The sequence below is a fragment of the Homalodisca vitripennis genome, chromosome 5, assembly GCF_021130785.1.
Source record: "Homalodisca vitripennis isolate AUS2020 chromosome 5, UT_GWSS_2.1, whole genome shotgun sequence".
NCBI classification, from domain to species: domain Eukaryota; kingdom Metazoa; phylum Arthropoda; class Insecta; order Hemiptera; family Cicadellidae; genus Homalodisca; species Homalodisca vitripennis.
In genome coordinates this window covers 49,954,445-49,977,327 of record NC_060211.1, presented here as the reverse complement: position 1 = coordinate 49,977,327, position 22,883 = coordinate 49,954,445, and the positions used below count along the sequence as shown (strand labels likewise).

Genomic DNA, 22,883 nt, shown 5'->3' with positions numbered 1-22,883 from the left:
CAAACTGTAAAACATTCTTCTAGCCCAAAACCTTACCTGGCGTTGTCTGCCATCAGTTTATTCAACTGTTCTTGCCAGATAATGTCTTTTTCAGATTTGTTAAAAAATATCAGCTGGACTTTTGATCTAAAACACATAACATAATAAAAATAATGTCAGTAAACATCATCTTTGTAACGTAATAATTCAACCCATACACTAACTATTCACTATATGACAATGAAAAAATACTTACTCAAACTCACTTTGTAAAAGTTGATATTTGACAATAAAATATTCCCTGAAGTGCAGGAATTCATTGCTAGGATGTAGTGAATTTCTTTTGAGATGGTAAAAGAAATCATTAACCAACTGTACATAAAAAAAAAAACTTATAAACACGAAAGTGGCACTGATGACACTAAATTGACTGGATGGCTTAATAGTTAAGAGGTTATATAAAAATCTAAATGTTTCAGCACAAAAATGCTGAGGACAAAATAAAGATATATAAACATTTTTATGAATTCTGATATACAGCTTACACAATTGAGGTATCAAACGATTATTGTATTTAATTTAAAACATAATTTTCCATTTACTTTTAAGCTACAATTACAATTTAAAACAGGAAAAATCATAAATCTAATTTTTTATTTAGGATGACTTTCCCCAACTGTGGTTAAAGCCTATATATGCTTTTTCACAATTAGAACCTAGTTTAACAAGGGAACTGCATTATGGTGCACTGGTGACTCATAGCACACTTTTAGTTGAGATGGAAGTTGTAATATTATTTTGTGTTATGATTGTATAATTATATATTTTTTATTTTTATTTAGAAGTATCATATTTATAATTTTTTAGTGTTTAGATTAATGTTTAATTTAATGTATTTAGTAAGGTAGATTAGTGTTAATATTAATTTGGTTAATATTTGTTAATAATTATTGATCAGACAGGTTAAGTGTAAGAAAGGGCCATGAGGCCCTAACTTTGCCTGTTTAAATAAACGAATTTTCATTTCATTTTTCATTTCATTTCATCCCTGTCGGATTTCATCAAATCTACTCTAATTTAAGACTGAATATTTATTATCAGTTTTTTACCAATTTAATTGAGGATTGAGACTGAGAGAAGTACATTTTATAATTATTACAATGAAGTGTATTATTATGTATGAGAACGGGCTCATGTAACACGTGACTCGCACATGTATAGTCATATCCCTTGTTTATCCAGATCATTTGTCTGTAACGATATTGTAAAAGGTAGATCTTTAAGTTTTGTTACGTTTGAAGCTTTTTAAATTTCTTAAATTATTTCCGTAGAATGCTATATTAATTTTTTTATCATTACAATACTTAGACAGTACGATACTTTGACAGATTGGTCTAAAATAAACTTCTCAATAGAGTTCAAAACAACATTTTTAACAAAATGATGTTTTGGACCACTCACTAGACTGAACGAGTGTTCATGTGTTACCTTGTGGACCGGAGTGCCCAGGTGATGAGAGGTATCATGGGCGTAAAGCCAGTGCCAGCAGCTAACAACATCAGGTGAGTGATGGTAGCGAGGGGTTGTACGTTGAAGGAACCCAGGGGCAGGCTGAGATGGAGTCTAGTGCCTACGGGTTGAGAAGTCAGCCAAGAACTCAAGGTGCCTGAGGGGTAGCCCTTGACCAGTAACCTCACACAGCCGGCCGGTGGGATACTGATACCGGCCAGACTCGTCACTGGGGTGTACGGCCTCACCACGTCCTCTCCTGTCACATTCACGGCACCATCAAGATAGACACAACTGTGGGATTGATGAATCACTATAATAGATTTCAGATACATTATTTTGATAGAATAAGAAGAAAGTTACTGATACTCACCTTTATCAATTGAATCACTGCAATTTTTCCATAGCAAGTATATGATTTTCTAATGATGTGAGACATTATAAATTTGTTTTTTGTAATATTTATTTCACTTAGCTATCTTTGTAACACCTGCCTTGTTACAAATCCTTGTAGGATTTTCTTATCTCATTAAAATTTCAAGATGATAAATACTAAAATGATAGATACACTTGATCTCTATGCACTTGGCTAAGATGACCTCCTGCACCCTGTACTCACCACTGGGATTACAAGATTCTTGTCTAGGACATGTCTAGGCTATTTGTCCTCTTCCTTTTGATTTTGATCACCAGTTTAACTTGTTATAAATGACCTATTTCTCCACACTATTTTTGCTGATCAAGGAATCTTTTGGAAACATCTACAAGTGTCAACATTCTGCCAGGACCCAGTAAACAGACAAAATCTTCTTATGCAAGAGAATATATTCAAAGAAAAGAAAAAGACGTTCGAATTTAAACACAATGTCTGCTAAAATAATTAAAAATACAATTTTGTACTAAGACCACATCAAATACAAAAAATTTGTTTTTAAGTTTGGAATGAAATGACTGACGTATCAAGTTGGTCAATGAATGTGGCTGAGACATTTATAAGATCAGTTTTTGTACTATGTTAGAATTTATTTCAGCATTTCTTCACCAAGTCTTGGTGATAAAAAAATTTAAATAGAATTTATAAGTGCAATTTATTATATTGCAATTTGTTTACACTTATTTATTACTGATTTTATAAATCCTTTGCGTATAGATTATTGGTGGAAGGTTACACATAACGTAGTTATGGTGGGGAAGGGTTGATTCAATATGAATGTTGAGTTTAGCTCCAGCTCACCTCCCTCTTTTTCTCTCTTAGGACAAGAAGCTTGCACTTAGTCCTGTAAGAACCTTAGCGCTGCTTCCGGAGTGACAGGATATTCAGGATGGGTAAGATTAGGAGGTAGTGGCTGCCTCCTATCGAGATCCATGAGGAAGAATTAGGGCACTAATCTCAAAGTCATTTCCCCTGGTAGAAGGGAAGGCCAGCTCTGAAACCAGCCTCTCCAGTCAAAGCAGACAGGGGGTGGCACGCCCTTGTTGAGGCTAGCAAGAACCTCTGATAGTTAGGGAGCAAACCCCACCAAACTCCAACAGTCATCTTCCGCAGTAGACCTATTGAATTGCCTTTGCAAACCAGAATCTCGACATTTGTGGTTAGTGATGAGCCGCTTCTAGACGACATTCATAGGGTTGCCCAGATTTAAGTGACACATTGGTTTTGGCTGTGCCCAGTGGTAGGTTCAACTGGAAAGTATAAACCAGCCAGAAATGATCCCTGCTGGGTTTCATCTCCCTCTTAGAGCAGTGTCTGGAATCTAGACCAGTGTCTGGAATCTGATGCGGTCAAAGAGAAACTCTTGGAATCTGGATTCATGTTCGTCTAGATTACACTATTTTTAATAGTCTAGGCGTCTCTTATGAAACTGTTAGAACTATACACTCAAAGTAATTTTTTTCATTTAAGGAGGGTCAAATTTACTGTCAATATGAGGGAATTGTTGTAATGGGTTCTGCAATGTCCTATTTTCGCCAATGTATTTATAACGAAATTTGAGCGAAATGTCTTGGCTTTAGGTCAATTAAAACCGAAGATTTGGTGGCGTTATGTGGATGACACCTTTGTTGTTTTTCCTTAAAGAGTCAGAGAATTAAATGAGTTTTTAGATCATATTAATACATTAATAACATTTCTCCTTCTATCCACCTCACAATGGAAGTGGAAGTCCAAAATAAGCTTCATTTTTGGATAGTGTGTATTAAAAGATAGCAATGCTCTTAAGACTATGGTTTTTCTAAAGAAAACAAACACAGGGAAATATTTAAACATCAATCAAACCACAAAAATCTGCAAAGAAGGAAAGGCTTACTCATTATTTGACAGAACAAAGAGCTTATGCTCACATAAAGATGGATTAAAAGAGGAATTTAAGAAAGTTGAATTGGACCTCAGCTACAATGGATAACCTCAATCGCTAAAAACATTAGTGTAAACGAAACAGATAAATCATTCCTGAGTCAGTAAATCAGAATACAGATAAATTTGTATTCATAATGTTTTATGTACCAGAATTAACGTAGAAAATTAGAACAATACAACATTACAACCGAGTTCAAAATACACAACAATCTTGGACAAAGTCTTGCAAAAATAAAACCAAAAAATGGCACACAGTATTCCAAAAACTGTCTTAACAGTATAAAATGTAGTTGTAATAAGAAATACATATGTGAAAAATAAAAGACCATTAAACATTAGGATAAAAGAAAATAAAGAAAACACGAGAAAGGGGACTAATAGAAAAATAAAGAGTTGCATCTGTCTGTCTGTGTTGTTGTCTGTTAAACATGTGTTTTCAGAACTTAATATGTTTACAGTTTGTACATTTTACGAGTCAGTCAAATTTGTATTTCTCAATAAAAGAATTGTAATAGTTAATACTTCCCATAGATGTAACACTAGGTCACATAGATTGTTTGAACCTCATAAATTATTTTTTGAAAAAAAAACCCATTTTTAAAGGAAATAAATTTTTTGAATATTTACCCCAAATCATAAAAAAAAAAACCTAATACCTTTTTAAATTTGATGAAAAAATTCTTAGCACACGCTGCTTTTTACTCTATAGAAGAGTTTATTTCTCACAACAATTAAAATGTCAGCAAAAAATATGTTAGTTTGGTGGTAATAAAACATTTTAATTAATTATAAATGAGTGTGTAACTGCATTGTTCTGTTTTTAAATTGTTTAAAATTCTGTATTGTAGTAATAGTGTACTACTAAGGAAAAATAATAATATATAGAAATAAGATCAAATATGACACTATTCTTGTATTTACTGTGCAAATATGAATAAAGATGATTGATTGCACATCGTTGTTGGTCCAAAGAGCTTTGTATGAATTGGGATGAAGCCATCATAATACATCAGGAACTTCATTTCTTTAAAAGGAAATTAATCTAGACTTCATGCATTAAATTAACAAACCAACCAATCACTCAAAATTATACCACTTTGATTGACAATTTTGAAAAAGGTCACTACAAGGAACTCTAAAATATCAAACAGATTAAAGTTTTTTTATAAATCAAAGTGGATTCACAGTATGGTTTTGAGAAGTTCATCTATAATGAACCAATAATAAAAAAGCCGACTCCCATTTCCTCTTTTTAACCACCATCATCTTTCTGTTGTGACGATCGCCATTTTATATTGGCCTCTGGTCAATTCTCTGTGGATGGTTAGTCAGTGCATTCTTATTGTGACCTGTATTCTTTAGTTCAGTTTTAATAATCACCGTTTTGTTTATTTTAACCATGATGTTATGTGTTGTAGGTTATTTATCCATTTGAGAAAGAAATCAGATTGCAGATATCGAAACATTTGTTTAGAATTATTTACAAAATTTTAAGAATATTTTAATGCGAATGTTGAATTTAGGTCCATAGCTCTATTTTAGCTTTCACTAAGTGCAGGATCGAAAATCTGATATTGTCACAGACTTGCTCGACTCCTGAAATCTGGAGTCCAAGTCTGTCTGTATCAACTCTTCCCACCATAGCTGCAATACGAATATATTAACTTTATTCACATTACCTATTTCAGTCGTGGCTAAAGAAAAAGATTTAGGATTCTTTCAACTCTTGCATATGCAATATAGGTTTCATAAACTGTTATATAGTTACACATTTTCTTTCTATTAAACTTCAATGAGTATGCTAAACACGAGACTACTCACCGTTAATGTTTGCCTTGACAAACACATGATGGCCGACTGGGATGTAGTTATACACATTCTGAGTGTACATGAAGTCAATCTGCCTGGTGTCATGAGTGATGACTGAGCTGTTCACGATGGTGACCTCCCAGTACTCTGCCACATTCTCGGGACTTGTCTCCAGAGTACCGTACCGTGACCACAAACCGGGTTTCCTCTTTGTGAGCTTAATCTGTACTTTTCCGTTTCCGTCGACTAACACAGAACAAGGCCAGCTGACTGCAGATTCAAGTCTCAGGTGCTGCACTCTGTTGGTGATTTTTATACATAACAGATCTTCGCTTTCCAGGTGAACGTGAACCTGATAAAAAACATGAAAATTTGAATTTAGTTTTTTGTGTGATAGTACTTTAACACATTCGAGTCTATGCTCGAGCCAGACCCGAGCGCCATTGTTTAAACCCCCGGCTGGCGCTCGAGCGTGACTCGAGCACAGCTTTGCCGATTGATATACGGAGTTGCTCGAGTGACATTCGAGTGCCGTCTGATGCATTAGAAAGCCAGCTTTGATGGTTAGTTCAAAAAAATTCTGCTAGGCGCTACTACGTCATACCCGCTTGAGGCTTTTTGTTTATCCACTGACATGGCCTGGCGTGTCGTCAGTCTGTCTACAACAATAATTTTTTTTAGCATTTGAAATTCTTTTGGCAATTAAAAATTATTTGTAAATATGTATATAGTAAATACCTTTAAAAAAACTGAAATTACTTGTTTTATTTATTCAAAAGTTAGTTTTCAAGTAACACAAGACATGCGGGAGTTTATTTTTATTCAAAAAAGGTAAGTTTTGAAATTAAAAAAAAATTAATTAGATTTTATAGGAATACAGTTTTACATATCAATTTAAAGAGGAAATATAGAACTTTCAAGAAAATATAATATCATATACATAATATTTAACAGTTTTCTAAAAAAAAATCTGAAAACCAATTAATTTACGCAGACCAGGCTATAAAAACAGCAAATAGCGAGCCAGACTCCAATGTGTTAAAGCATACAAAATATTTAAATAAGTGTTTTGTTTTATAACTTTAGTAGAGGTTTTTGGAGAACACCAGATATAAAAGTCTTATGTATTGAAAGAAGAAGAAAAATACATATTGCTATAATATATAAAGGTAATTGATTCTTGTTTTTAATTTTTGTTTTGTTTATAGAATATCATTAATGATCTTATGCAATTTTCAGAAGACAAACTTCAAATTAAAAAGATTAAGCAAAAACTCTACTATTTCAATGCTTCCTATGAAAATATATTTATTAAACAAGTTGTTCAGTTTATTCACAGAACCATGAAACTGATAATACATTATCTTATTTCAGGCACATTTAGTGATTTTGTAATGTTTAGCTTAAATTATAACTAATCTGTTTTTAATCTACATTTCTAGAAATACTACTTTTTCAGCAACAATTTAGTTAAAAAAACTGAAATAGTGAAAAAACATAGATTTTGTACTTATATAAATTATAAATGTGAAATAATATAAAAGAATAAACTTTATAATTTATATGCAATGCAAGCAATGTAAATTTTATTTAAAAAAATATGAGACAATAAAATGTTTACAATGTAAAAAATATATTAAAAAATTATCAAATCAATTTTGGCATAAACTTTTTTGGGCATTTTAAAATATATTACTTGTCTTGAAATTCACAAAATCCCCAAAAAGTCAATTATTGTAGAAAATTGCAACGAATATTTTCTATTATTAAACTTGCATTTTCTAGCTATGACACAAAATGGCTTGACATTGTTGCTACTTTGTGCATTAAGTATTTCAGGATAAATGTAAATATATTGATAAAAAACATAGTTTAAATAAGTGTCAAACTTACATTTTCATGTTAAAATTTGTTTTAAAACAATTCACCCAGGGACGATTTCTACTACTCTTTTTTTTGTTTGTATTATTCAAATTGATTTCATATATCTTCCTAAGATGATTTATGAAATGGTCATGGCATAGGTTATGAAAATAATAAAGTATGTATATTTTAACAATACATACACTGAAAACCTATTTGTAATGATTTATTTTTATTTCTCTTATACTTTATTAGTACTGTATTTGTAACAGAGTAACTTTTACTTACATCAGGTCCACAAGTTTTTGTATAGAAAACCAAGCTGATGGAACCAACTTGTTGAAACCAATCCATTTGGTATGGTTTGTTAGGTAAAGTTGTGCAGTTCTGCCTACTGCCAGCTAAACAGAAATATTGAACAATATTTAAAAAGTTACTTTATGAAAGATATATTCACATTTCAAAGAGACAGTTTTGTCTGAAACGACTGAGTATTGATCACATGATTGCATGAGAGGGATTGTATTCAATGTTGATAAGCAGAACTTCTTCATAGTTTATTGATTCTTAATATATTTATGTCTCTGGTAAACTTCTCACAGAAGATACATAACATTAGCGAAATGATATGCAAATTAATAACAACTTGTAGATAATGATAAAAACATTATGAAAAACAGGAATAAAATCTTAAATCAATAACAAAACAGAGTTGAGTGTGTGATTATAGCTTTATATGATTGTGTTAGAGGGTGGTAAGTGTACAGTGGAAATCGGAAATGGTGTATGGAATTAGTTGAACATTTGTTGGCTGATGAGATGGGAGTAAAAGGTGGCTCCGCTGAAGGCAAAGAAATTAAGATCATCTAGAACAGAATTGAAAATACGTATCATAGCTATGGTGGGAAGGGTTGACTCAACGTAAATGTTGAGTTTAGCTCCAGTTCACCTTCCTTTTAGTGAGGCACTGGAAATTTGACACTGTCACAGACTTGACTCCTGGAATCTAGAGTCATATTTGTCTGGAGATAAAAAAAAAAGTATGCAACGAAGAAGCTCAAAATAAACTCTCTACATTGTTTGGACATCAGAAACGCCTAGATTACAAAATAGAGTAATCTAATTTCTGAAATCATATTTCTTCTCTTCAGACGAACATGACTCCAGGACTGAAGTCTGTGTACAGACTCTGCAGTAAGAGGAAGGTGAACTAGAGCTAAAGTCAACATTCAGAATTGAAAAGCTGCTGGATTTGAAGAATAGCATTATTTTGTGTATAATTGGTATTCACAGCTTCTTGTGAATGGTTCATTTATTTATTTTATTTATTTCCAACGGCAGCAGCCAATTTACAAAGACAAGCATAGATGGTAGAATTTGATCTGGTTTTGCAGGGCATGTTGTTTTATCACACCTCACATCAGTCCTACATAAGTATTCTTGTGCCACAGCCTCCTGTCATGTACAGTACATCAGAATCATGACACTTCATAAGACTACTGTGCTTAATGAGGAAGTACTGTGTTACATGCACAGCAGTTTTTTATATGACAATTGGGATGACACAGGTTATCTGAAAAACATCTTTCTCCAATACATGTTCTTCTTGACAGCCAATTGAATTAATCTCAACATTAAATTTGCGAAATCTTTAGTTTTGTTTCTGCAATAATATTGGAAACTGTTTGTTTAGCTAAAGTGCTCAACATTTGGTACACTGAATATCTACAATTATGCTTGTACTTGGTTTCATACTACCACGATATCAATTAGTAATGATTCCAAAACTATTAAATATTATAAACTACTCATTTTATAATATTTTTTCCTCTTTGTTGCACAAATAATTCCTTTTAAATTTAATAATCCCTCTTCTCATTACCTTTTACAGACCAATGGTGCTATGTTGTTTTGCTTACATTGTGTAGACTGTGGCGCAAGCGACTTGTTTTAACCTGTGAGGAAATAGTAACTATTTAAAAAATAATAAACTGTTTGTATATCTTTTTGAATGTTGTCAGTAAACAATGAACAAACAAAAATGAGAAACTTCACAAATTGAAGGAACTTTTGTGTCACAATTTATAAAACTCTTTCTCCAAAACATGAAATGTATTTTTTAATACATTATTGTCACGTAATTAGGCAGGTAAAGAAATTTCAATTGCAGGATTTCTGGTGGACTCACGCAATAAACTGGAGTTATCCGGAAAGTAAGGTCCGATTTCTTATAAAAAATAAGTAACAAAATATTTTTAAGAAATTTGTTTTATATGATTCCTGATTTCTTTCTTTATTATTCAAAATAGTTTTCATTTTTGTTTAAACATTTGTCATAATGTTCTATGAACTTTTTTGAATGACAATGTTATAGAAGTCTGTCACCTGTGAGGATAACCAATCTTTAAATGCTTCTTTTACCATGTCATTAGTGAGGAAGTGCTTACCGCCGAGAAACTCCTTTAGGTAATGAAAAGTGAAAGTCGCTTGGCACCAAGTCTGGACTGTACGTACTATAAATATATTTTTTATAATAAACTACTATAAAATATTTTTTATTTTATAGTAGGCAGTCTGTTCCCAACCAATTGATCTAATGAGATTTTGGGTTTAGATGGCAGAGTGAGGTCTGGCGTTGTTATGGAACAAGAGAACTCCGCATAAATATTCAATAGGCCACGTTGCTTATTCTGTATTGCACGTTGAAGTTTAGTCAGAGTATCACAATAAGCGGCTGCATTTATTGTTCTTCCTCATTCCATAAACTCGACTAACAATATTCCATTTCTATCCCAAAACACGGTCACCATAACCTTGCATGTTGACTTTGTGACGTTGGCCAACTTGTGATGTTGTGTGATGCCATTCCATTGACTGGCGTTTAGTTTCTGAGTTATGTGAGAAACCCATGTCTCGTCACCTGTGACAATGTTCTCTAAAAGTGTATCGCCTTCCTCATGATATTGGACCAAAAACTCATTTTGTGTTCCTCAGTAAGCAGCCTGGGAACCCAACATAAGCACAATTTGCAACATTTCAAATGTTCAGAGACAATTTTGTGTAATGTTATTTTACTTACGGTCGGAAATTCCAATGGTAATGAAATGAATGATGACGTAGTAAATCAACGATCTTCATGAATCTTTCATCAACGACATTGACCCAATCTTCCATGATTACTGATGGCTGGCCAGATCGCGGTTTATCATGGACATTTCCCCGACCATCTTTGAAAGCTCTCACCCACTTCTGCACCTTGCTGTCACTCATTGCATTAGGATCATACACTTCACTTATCTGTCTATGAATATCCACTGCTGGAACGTTCCTTGCTGTCAAAAACCGGACAACTGATAGCAGTCGGTGGGATGATGAATTGTTTTGAGCATCTCAAATTTGAACAGTAAACAGCATTCTACAATGATTTCACTGCAAATGATGTTATTTCATACGCAAGACATGCTGGGAATCGGCACGCATGCGTATTGTGCTGTTCGCTCGCCGCTTGAATAGTTACCATGAAACAGAACTTATTTTCGGATGACCCTCGTACTTATGGCTAAAATGATTAGCTTTGCCAGTTGAGGTAAGAGAAGAAATATTGAGCAACAGTGGTATAAACAATTTGTTCTGTTGTTGAATATTTAACTGTAGTGAGTTCATTACCATACATTGATTTATGTTCATGGGCAGATTTACGGTCTGGTTTTTGGGAGTGCAATTATAATGGAAGATCATAGATGTTCCACTTTTGAATGCAAAAATATAAAGCACATATTGATAAATTCAGACCATCTAATTTTTATTTATTTTGTTCAGTAGACTACTGATTCTTTGCATTTCACAAGAACATCCCACAAGTGCACACAGTATTAATACAGATATACACTTAACCTTAGTACTGATTATTTTACATACGCATCTCATGAGCATATCTCATACGCATTTTTTAATAATGAGCATCTCATGATCATTATTAAAAAATTTTACATAAAACACTCTTCGCACCTCCATGTTTATGCCTGAATAACCTTATGTACTAAATTTTATTGACACCTAAAGAAGAGGACGGATTCCAATCCTCAAAACGTGTTGTGTGAATTCTATTTTTGTGTAATAAATAACGATGGCAAATTTTCACAATCTTTTTATCCTTTTTAATCATCCATCATCAATAATAAACGTTAAACAGAGAACATCATATATGTGTTAAGATGTAAAGATACACATTACAAATTAGTTTAGGGAATACTGTTTAGTGCCGTAACAGTTCTACCAGATGATACCTATATACAGCATGTTCCCACATACCACTCAGGATTGGTAGACAAAGGATTAACAACGAAATACAGGAAGACACATGCTTGCACAAAAATGGCCAGCATCCAGACCACAAAAAACTCCTATTGCTAAATCTAAAAAAATGTTGAAGGCCGAAAGCTTATGATGAAAAATTGTACCAAGAAGGAAAATATCCACAGCTACTCTCAGTGTATCATACAATACTTTGCATGCATATAAAATATTTATAACTGTTCATGGTTTGATCGACTTTAATACATAAATACAAATTAATACACCAAATGTTATTCAACTTTATATATTTTTTTTCACAAATTAATCTTTCAATTGAAAAATTCCAAAAACTTTATTTCAAATAAACACATACATTTGGACCTGGTAGGTGTCTCTGGAGGGCTTAACGTTGGTACAATTTCAATGTCTTCATCACAGGTTGTTGTTAGTTGGCCCACGACACATTTCTGAAGAATTGATTCATAGTTTACCCAAGCATGCACCTGAAATCCAAAACCAATAATTTATAAAATTTATTGGAAAGTAGTACTACTTCCTTTACTTGGGGAGATTTTTTAAAGTTCTCACAAAGTGTATACACTAGCAACACGATAATCTTGAATGTAGTTATCTAAAGTTCTGGGTTATCCAAAGTACACTATAATTATTAGACAGTGCTAATACACTATTAGCTTGCTTTCCATTATGAATTGATTACATCTATCGACCCTCGCTGCAAAGAGTACGTGATGCTACTGCCCAATTCTTCGATGTCATTACCAAATGGAAGAAAATTTTTAACATCAGTCCGCTTCATATAAAGTTTGTTTTTGGCAATGGAAGGATTGTGAAGGAAACAGGATTTTTCTGGATATTTGCCATGGTTTAGTGATACAAGAAATTTTTAACACTACATTTTGAGATTTACAGTCTGATCTCATCCTCAGGTGGATAACTGAACTAAAACACAACTACAGCCCAGCTTAAAATAAACAAATCATACTAGAGCATTATGAGTCGCATTAAGTCAAGAACCATAACAAACAACTTGTGTATCACCTCCATGCACATTATCTCTAAAACATGCACTTAATAAAACAAGACACTAATTAATTAAATTGAACTACAGAATACAGGAATAGAGTTTTCAGAAACTAGTCAGCCAGTACAGAACTATTGTCATCTGGTATAATTTTTTTTATTTTAACCTAGATTGTAGTTATGTGTTAGTTTAGTTATCCACTTGAGGAAGAGTTCAAATTGCAGACAACGAAATGTAGTGTTACTGATCTCTTGTATCACTGAAAGACGGCAAATGTCGAAAATACCTTTTCCTTTAGTCTGTTTTATTTGAAATTTTGTTTGCAGGAAAAATAAGTGTTCCCATCAACTTCGGATAATCATGTCACTTGTATACTTTTAATGAAAAGACATCTTGTACGAATTGTAACCAAAGATAAAAATTGTTCTCCAAACACTTGGAAATATCATGGTAACAAATTGATGTGGTGGACATGCATTACTATTACTCCAGCTGTCCTAAAGTCGGAACATGGGTCCCGTTACAGTGAAGGTGAAAATCTGAACATGACAAACCTTTTCATTTTATAAAATAAGTTTGCTAACTTTTATTTATTTCATAATTTATGTTGTTGTATGAATATGTCCTATATAAGAAATATATATGTATATATATATATATATATGTGTGTGTGTGTGTGTGTGTGTGTGTGTGTACATGTTTATATGTTAAAATGTTTTATCACGATTAAGAGTGTAAAAGTGGTTTGAAACTTTAGGCTGACCTTTCCTAGTGGCCATATTTGCTTTAACAGTAACAATACAAACCCATTTAGCATATTATATTTTTAATTACAAATAACAAATGAATTGGTACCAAAATTAGTATAAAGAATCAAGACCACAATGTTTGTTTATAATTCGGAATTAAATTGTTTTTAACTAATAGCCCGTCTCTAGTTAAAAACAAATATGATGGTAAGTTTTAAGATAATTTTTACTCCTATAAAATTTAAATGAAACATTAATCAAACCTCATTGAAGATTTTGGTTGCATCAGTACCAACTCCTTTCATTAGTTCTTCCGGACCTCCAGGGTGGAAATCCATATATCTCGTTACATTATATACCTTTCCTGAAACAACACCTAGTAATGTATTAAAAGGTTATATACTATTCAAGTTGAATAAGTCAATATAGTGATCTCAAAAATAAAAATCCTGCATATTGTTAGGTCAATATTTGTTTTAAATTGTCATGAATAGAAACAAAGAGGAAATTAGTAAAAAAGAATTCAAATATTGGAACTTTTACTCTTTAGCCGAGTTCTTCAGGGGGAGATCTTTCTTGACTATTACTCAGTTTTAACTGTTTTTCTTCTCTATTTTATTAACCTATACCATTTAAAAAAATGTAATTAGTGATGCAAATTCTGTAATTGTTCACGAAATAAAGCATTTTAAAGTCTTTATTTTGACTTCTAATACTTTCCTACACCCACGTGGCACACGTGTCTAAACATAATCACATGTGAAATTTTACTTAAACTTAGTTTTATATCTACTTACAAAAATAAGTATAGTCATAGTCATAGTCATAGATCTTTATTCAAAGCTGTAATATTATAAATACAGTCAGAATAGTGTCACAAATACAGATAGACTAATATCATCACAGATACAGGTTAACCTATCTAAAATCTTATGTTAACTTAACATAAATATTGTTAATTTTAGCAACTAAAATCAACTCAATTTTTATTTTTGTTTAATGGCCCAAGCCCTCAAAAAATTCTTCAAAAGAATAAAATGATCGTGATATGAGATAATTTTTTAATTTATTTCTAAACGGATTGATTCCTTCAATTTTTTATGTCAATAGGAATGTATTGAATAAATCGTGTACCAGCGTATTCAGTTTTCTTTTTAAACAGCTCTAATTTATGATTTTCAAAAATTATACCACTCCTAGTATTATATCTATGAGTGGTATAGTTAGGTATATTTTTAAATTTTGTGTAAGTTATTGTATCGTATATGTATTGACTGTAAACAGTTAAAATTCTTAATTGTGCAAATAAATGTTTAACGGTTGCTTGCCATGGTAAATTTAGAATTAACCGTATTGATTTTTTTTGTAGTATAAGAATTTTTTCAAGGTTTTTATTTGAAGTAGCTCCATATACACTGATCCCGTAGCTTATATGGGAATGTATTAAAGAAAAATAAATTTGTTTTAAAGTATCCTGGTTACAAAGGTTTGCCATTTGCCTAAGGGCGTACAGGCCAGATGATGCTTTTTTTATTATGGTTTGTACATGTTGATTCCAGCTTAAATTTTGATCTATTATTAGACCTAGGAAACAAGTTTCCTCTACCTCCATTATATTTTGGTTATTTATCTTAATGTCATACTGAAAATTAAACTTCGATTGGTGTGTTTTAAAGGGTATAAAATGTGTTTTTTTATTTATACTTACCTCTTATGGAAAGCCAAGCGTCATCTTGTTTGTTGTGCTCTGCAAGCTGGGCTTTGGTTACACTCAAGTATGCACCACCTGTCCCTGCTAAATCATTGCCTGAATTTCCAAGTCGTATCCAATCCATCAATGAGTGTCCTGGTTTTAGGGCAACTTTGTTCCGAGGATTACCTACAAACAGGTACCAATATAGCACTGTATCGAGCTTTATCAGTTGACAAAGTAAAACTGTTATCAAACCCAACTTGCTGACTAAGTAAAACCATAAATTCATCTGTGAAATGGTGTTGACTGTACAGTAAATGTTTCTAAACCAGAAGCGACAATCAAAATCTGTCAAAGTGGAAAGTTCACTTCCATTCTGGTCTCCATCCAGCCTAGGGAGCGAAACTAAACTCCTCCAATAAAAAAGTCACTGGTTCAACATCTAGTAAAGGTTAGTACAGGTCATTTCTGTGACAAAATTATTTTGTTACACGGTTTGGAGTGTTTTACTTAAAAATGCTTTATATAAATTATTTATATATATATATATATATATATATATATATATATATAAAACCTAACATATATATACAGGGTGTCCCATGAAGAAACGGAGAAACTGTCAGGACTTGTTCTTACAGTGAAAATAACGAAAAAAGTTCATATACACATAGGTCCAGAAACGCTTAGTTAGCGAGCTATACAGGGTGAAAGATTTCGCCCAGATTTCAGTGCCACCGTTAAAAGGGAGCCCTATTAAATTATTTTGGGCGTTACCCAGGATGTAAAATTTAATGTATATTATGCAAATTGAACTGAAAAATTGAATAAAATTGGTACCAGACCTCTAGCTGCAGTAATTTTTAAGATATCTGAAGAAATACGCAAAATTCGGTGTCCAAAAACAAGTTTCATTTAGGTTTGAAGTAGATTAATTTTTGTTAAATGTGTAACAAACACGTAAAATTCTTTAACAAAACTTGTAAAGAATTAATTTCTTAAGATAATGATGTAAAATAAGCCAGTAAAAATTGTACGTAAACGTTAAGAAAATCAATTTTTAATTAAATAATTATAACGTACGAAGAATAGACAAAATCGGTTAAACTTTTTTCTTACTGAATGTACATCCTAATATTTGGAGAAAACATGTTAATTACTGAAAATAATTATGTATAGATTTTATTTATAGAAACATTCTTCTATTTTTTCTAATGAATTACATACTAGTAAAAAAACTAGTGTCATAAAATCTGAAACTTAACAATAATTGCGAATAATTGTATATATTACTTAAAATATTGACCAATATAAAATAAGAAATAACCTAGAAGAAATAGTTTTAATTTATTTCAGCGAACGGTAGAAACTACAATTAAAGATTTTATACATGTAGAAGCAAAAACTATCTGGTACTATGTTACAATTGCGCTAAAACACTCTGCATGGTTTAAAACAGGATGATTCTACAATAATTCTACCCAGTGGATAAAGGAAATGCAATAGTACAGTTATTGAGATGGACTAAAGAGAAAATCGATAATAGTATATTAAAAAATGGTTTAAAATTCTGCTAAAAGTAAGTTATTATCTCATAAGTAAATAAAGAAATGAAATCTAACAACGAGATAGCAGAAAGCTCCACTGGATTGCCTCTGACCCATAACTACTCCTATATTGGTTGCCATAATAGTCTACATAAATGAAAGCATTTTAATTCGAGCTAATATCAGCTGTATTGGCTAATCAAAATATGAGTTTACCTAATTTGTCTGTAAATTGTTGATAGAATGGGATATACTGATGTCATGGAAATCATAAAAATGTAATATGTGGTAAAAATGTTAGTTTTGATATCAAATCACCTTTCACCAAAGTGCCAATTCTAAAAACAGTTCAAATAGTTAAAGAAATTAAATCTCCAGAAATAAGAGTTTAGCAGAGATATGCCTCCAATCAACTTAATTATTTGTTATAGTAATTTATGAGTAAACTCACGGGGCTGGAATGGGAACTTCATTTTAACTTGTAGGGACAAACATTTAAAAGCTTACTTTGAAGATTAAATTAGAAAGAGCGCTGAAGATTGTTACGGTTACGGTGTATTGACATCATTTAGCTTTACGGCAAAAACATCTAAAGATGAATTCCTACAAATTATAAGTTGTTCTATGTATCCTTTAACATTAAGTTTACTATAAGGGTCAAAACAACAGCGGATTTTTAGTTTTTTAATATAATGACAATGAGGAAGTCAGAAATGAGTATAGGGCATTCATTACATAGGAAACCCACAAATACCAATAAATACCAGAATTTGTATGCAACATTTCATCATCAACTCAGAAATTTTGGGTATTAAATGTTATTTTACAACCATTCATTTATTAAGTAAACCTCATGAAAACATTTTTTTATAGTTTCAACTACTTAAATTAATGTTCAAACATCCATATATCATTCATAAATATAAATAAAACAATGATTTTTTTACATATGTTATTTTTATAATTGATTTCAGTCTGTACTGAAACAGCTAGTTATTGATTATTGAAATCAGCTGTGAAATAATGAGCCGCTATTATTGGCCAGCTTAACTGCAACATACATCAAGTGAGAAGATCCAAGAAAAATTTTGCAAAATTTCAACTCTTTTAGGTAATTATTATTATATTTTACCCAAAACTTTGTTTATTGAGTTGCTATGTCACATTCATTATTAAAATAATAATTAAGTTTTAATATAATCTAACTTATTAGATTTATTTATTATTTATTATTATTATTATTATACACCTTTTAAAAATTTTAATGGTAACTAATACTTTATTAAGTGTAACAGACGTGACAAGTCTTTAAGCTGTAGCAGACATGACATAATGTATAAGCTCATTCTTTGGTGATTTTATACTAGAGCCACATAACCTAACTTATTTTCTTTTGTTTTGTTTCAGATCATGGTTCTTATTAATAGAATGGCCAAATGTATAGATAGAGAAACCGTGAAAAAGGACCCTGGAAATGGAATAATTACTTGAATAGGCAGGTTGAAGGGTTTGTGCAGATTCAAAATGTTACTACCGGAGACTGCAAAACTACGGCTTGTGCAAACATTAGTCCTGTCAGTCTTGTATTACTGTTTACCTGATTATGAGAAAAGAATTTCGAGAGGAGATGTTGGTAGAATCCAAAACTGCAGAACTATGCCATCAGGTTCATTTCCAACCTGGGACGGTTTTGATCATATCTCTCATTTTCAGGATGCTTTCAATTTACTTCCCATAGAGGCACTATGTAGGCTGCTGACGTGTTGCATAAGGTTCTCAAATTTAGAGAACCAAAATATCTCAGCAAGAAACTCTTGTATCGGGGGGTGGTCTCTCAACGAAGCACCTGCCAAGATGGAAAGCTTCACTTTCCAAAAGTGAGGGTGGAAGTTGGAAGAAGAGGCTTCTCTTATTTTGGTCCCAGCATTTGCAATGGCCTCCCCAAACATATTACAAGTATTGTATCTTATTTGTCCTTTAAAGGCAAGATGAAGGAATTTTTTATCAATACCAACTAGTTTGTGGGTTTTGTTAGTTTTATTTGGAAAAACAGTTACCTGAAATAATTGGAAAAACAATTGTTTGCTGAAATACGCTCACGAATAAAGGCATTTTTTTATTTATTTAATTAATTTTGAAACAAAAAATAAGCAAGGACAGGGAAAGAAAACAACTTTACAGAAAGAAAAGCCGTAGCTAAAGAAAAATAATTATGAAAACATCAAAGCATATACTAAAACTTACCTCGGAACATTTAAAAGCCCATGCGCACGGGGAAAAACAATAAAAAAAGCACAAGATAAACTACCTATAAGTCCATCTAAGAAGAAAGCAGTACTCAAAAGATTAATTGAAGAAAACTTTGGCTTGACTGTTAGTAAGGAACTTATTAAGAAATAAAGAAAAGGCCCAAGACAATTATCTGAAGAATGTATTAATAAAATAAGACACTTTTTCAATAACGATGATATCAGCCACCAGGCTCTGGTAAAAGACGTGAAAGCAATTAAGATAAAAATAAACCATAGCCAAACTTGTTACAAAACTAAACATGTGATAGAGTTCAACAAAACAATATTCTGAGAAGGGTAATACTGACACCCTAGAATTAATTAAGAAACATAACTTCAGATATTTTTAAAAAACTGGCAGTTTGTATAGTACTAAAGAAACCATATTGATCACCTAACAATAGTTTCTTAGTTTTATATCTTCAGGACATAATTATCTAGCCTGTATACTGTAGGTTTAAAAATGTATTTATGCTTAAATTGAAGAATATTGTTTTACAGAATATTTGTCTATGTGGATTATGCAAAGTTAGTGCTAGAGAAAATTACTGAAATCTAGTGGAACCTTTAATTATTTCTACTACGCTTCTTAGTCGCATAAATCTTATGCTGAGTGTAAAAACAGGCCTCTTACAGCTTATTTCTGTCAAAACTTATGTCTGAAAATAAAAACTTTTTGTTTAATAAACACTAACCCAGTTTTAGTGCTTGGAGAGAGTATTTGATCTCGTATTCTTCTAGCTACAAGATTATCAATAGAATGATTTCTGTATTGTTACCTGAACTGATTGCTTTCATGTTCTTATCAGAACCTGTCTTGTGCAGCAGTTCTCCAGACATTACCACCAAACCGCCTTTGCATATCACAGAATTATGTCTAGGCTGGGCGCAATAGGAATGTTGCACAGTTAAAACTCTTTGGAACGGAACTTCTCTTGAAATATTTAAGAAGAATGATTTTTCTTGTGTCACAGAGTTGCCAAAGTCTTGAATATTACAAATATCAAGATAAAAAGTTTTTTGCGGCCGGAATAAAAAATGCTTGTAACCTGTTGGAAGAAGTACATAAATCTTCAAGAGAATTACGTTGAAAAGTAGAAAAAAGTATTGTTTTGTAAAAATAAACGGTCTCCTCTCTAATTTGTAACTTTAAGTATTGAATGACCCTCGAATTATCATATACAGTAATTCTGAGCAATTACTTGGTCAACCCCAAACTTTTTCATATTTTACTACGATTATCTAGAGATGTATGTGAAATTAAAAAAAAACATAATTTAGGCCCTGGAAAGTTAACGTAAATAAAAAATAATACTGAAATGAGCAGAATTTTGATCCTAATGCACAATGTTTTTCTTAAATTTCTAGCTACAAATTAATTAGTTGTTATCGAGTTGAGCCAAGTGCCTCCAGCCATCAGCGCAGGGCAGCACCGAAGGAAGAAAAACATCCCTCGAGATAGAACCTATCAGTAAAATATCAAATTCTAGAAGGCAAAGTTTGGTGCAAACTTTTCTTGATCTTCACTTGAAACCGTGAAACTAAGTAACGTTTTCTCACACCTGTCACATAAAAAAGGATTATCGGAGGAACCACTAGCCATAACGGTACTGTCACAACTGGCCTTCCACGCGTCTCCCGCAAGCCACTGTTATCGCGTGGACTTTGAACCTTCTTATCGCTCGGTAACCTGCAGGACGGCATTGCGGGGCTTGAATTATATGTTTCTTGCTTTCTGAGAACATCCTTATGACCGTAGTAAAATATGAAAAAGTTTGGGGTTGACCAAGTAATTGCTCAGAATTACCTCAAATACATCTCTTTACTGAGTAAAGAAAAAAATAATGATTACGTTTACAATAGTATCTAGAGCTTTTAACAATATGAAAACAGTCATACCTACTGGGTCTGTTCTGCCCTAAAAGTTTAGATAGAGGAATTTCGATTTTTACTCTCCATTATATAAGATGATTTACAAAACAAGTATAATATACCATTAGATCTTATTATCATATAAGTTTATTTATTTAGGCTATTAGCCTATAATAATCCTAGAAGAGTTACTACAATAAAGTTAACATATAACTAATACAAACTCTATTATTTGGTACATAATACCAATCATACCATATTCTGAAGGATTATTTTAATAAAAAGATAGGCTACCATTTTCCCCAATACCTCCGTAAAGTAAAATTTTTTATAAGCATTTGATTCTTTCACAATGTTTATTGCTAACCTAAAATAGAAATAAAGTAGACTGTACCTGTTGCTGATGACATTTCCTCTGTGATTTGATACAAATGTACTGAATATTAGCAAAGTTGGCTACTGTATATTCCTTTTTATTGCCAGTGCATTAAAATAATACTATTTCATCGTTTATTACATTTAAATCTGTTGCAATACTCATACTATATCACAGACAAGAGTGTAAGGAGAAGAATGTCCGAGAATATTCATATTTTAGAAACACTAAGTTCCTTGGCATAATTTGAGGTTAACACTCTTTAATCATAACAATTATCCCTGCAAATATAATTATGTACAGCCATTGCACACTTCAAATATACTAATACACATAAACGGAAATGTTGGGGTTCGATTTTTAAATAGCTTAATCTAAACACATGAAAATATTTATTTCCATATATCTTCCTTCGCGACTTTCATCTTCCCTGTCAAAACTAAACATGAAAAGACAAAACAAATAAACTATAGCTAGTATTGGTTGAAGCAGACGACATTAATGATTGGAGAATTTTAACGCGCCTTCATAGCTATTCAAAGTTTATACTCAATAATAAACCTTGAATAAACCTGAGACGAATATAAACTACAATGTGGTTGGAGGTAGAATATTAAAGCACAACGGATTGAATCATAAGATTCATCAGTTGCGTATTAATCCATTAACGTTTTAAATTGGTAATAAATACAACTAGTTATTTATTTGTATTGTTGTTGATTCCAATAATTGCTGTCCAGGCTATTTGTAAAAACAAAAACTGCACATTTTCCAATGGTCACCCTGATTTGCGAATGCCTCATGCCTTTAAAAATGAGTTATGGGTAATTCTTAATCTTTTAGTATATACTGTTGTTAATAAATTTCTTTTCAATAAAAGTAGATTCAAAACCAATTCTTAAATAAAGGATATTTAATTATAAGTACAAATAATTACATAAAGAATTAAAAATGTAATCTAATTAATGAAAATTTTATCTTTAAATCCTTCGAAAAGTACTGAAAAGTAAGCGCTAGTTCCAGATAGCAATAACGTGTGACATTTTATTAGAGTAACGGTACAAATATGGCTTTTAATAGACAAAAAGTTACATTTTTATAAACTTCATTTATAATGAACAACGGTAAGAAAAAAAAACGCGAGTATAGTTACATGTAAACATAATCAGATAGACACTTTAATTTGTAAAATGTCTATAAAATTTTAATAAAATAATGGGTTTACTGTGAATTTTCCACGCACAATTATGTAGTAAAACTTGAAAAAAAATAAAGCAACAATGCAATAATATAAAAATGTTAGTGAAAACAGTAAAACAAGCTCAATATTTAGACCGGCGATTCCTTTCTTTTTGACCACCTAGCCATTACGTAGTATTCAAAGGAATAGGTAATTGTCTGAAAGTGTTAGTTATGTTTAAAAGTAAGAATCAGAATCATTTAAATACTTCAAAATAATTTTCTATTTGTAACGCTGTTTTGATAATTTGAATATGTACTT

General features: G+C 31.8%; 1 protein-coding gene across 2 annotated transcripts; it reads right to left on the bottom strand.

The window, feature by feature from the left end:
- Positions 1–15: 15 nt before the first annotated feature.
- LOC124362137 (cytochrome b5 reductase 4) lies at positions 16–21,866 on the bottom strand. Of its 2 annotated transcripts, XM_046816365.1 has the most exons (9): positions 21,401–21,866; positions 19,914–20,183; positions 15,312–15,482; positions 13,867–13,967; positions 12,186–12,315; positions 7,805–7,917; positions 5,666–6,005; positions 1,468–1,747; positions 16–126 (listed from the first exon to the last, which is right to left on the bottom strand). In XM_046816365.1, the coding sequence occupies exons 1-9, from the start codon at positions 21,414–21,416 to the stop codon at positions 33–35; spliced, it is 1,515 nt and encodes a 504-aa protein (XP_046672321.1). In that variant the 5' UTR covers positions 21,417–21,866; the 3' UTR covers positions 16–32. The 2 variants fall into 2 exon arrangements, with proteins under 2 accessions (XP_046672321.1, XP_046672323.1); XM_046816367.1 differs by lacking the exon at positions 19,914–20,183 and having other exon boundaries at positions 21,401–21,859.
- Between the last annotated feature and the right edge of the window lie 1,017 nt (positions 21,867–22,883).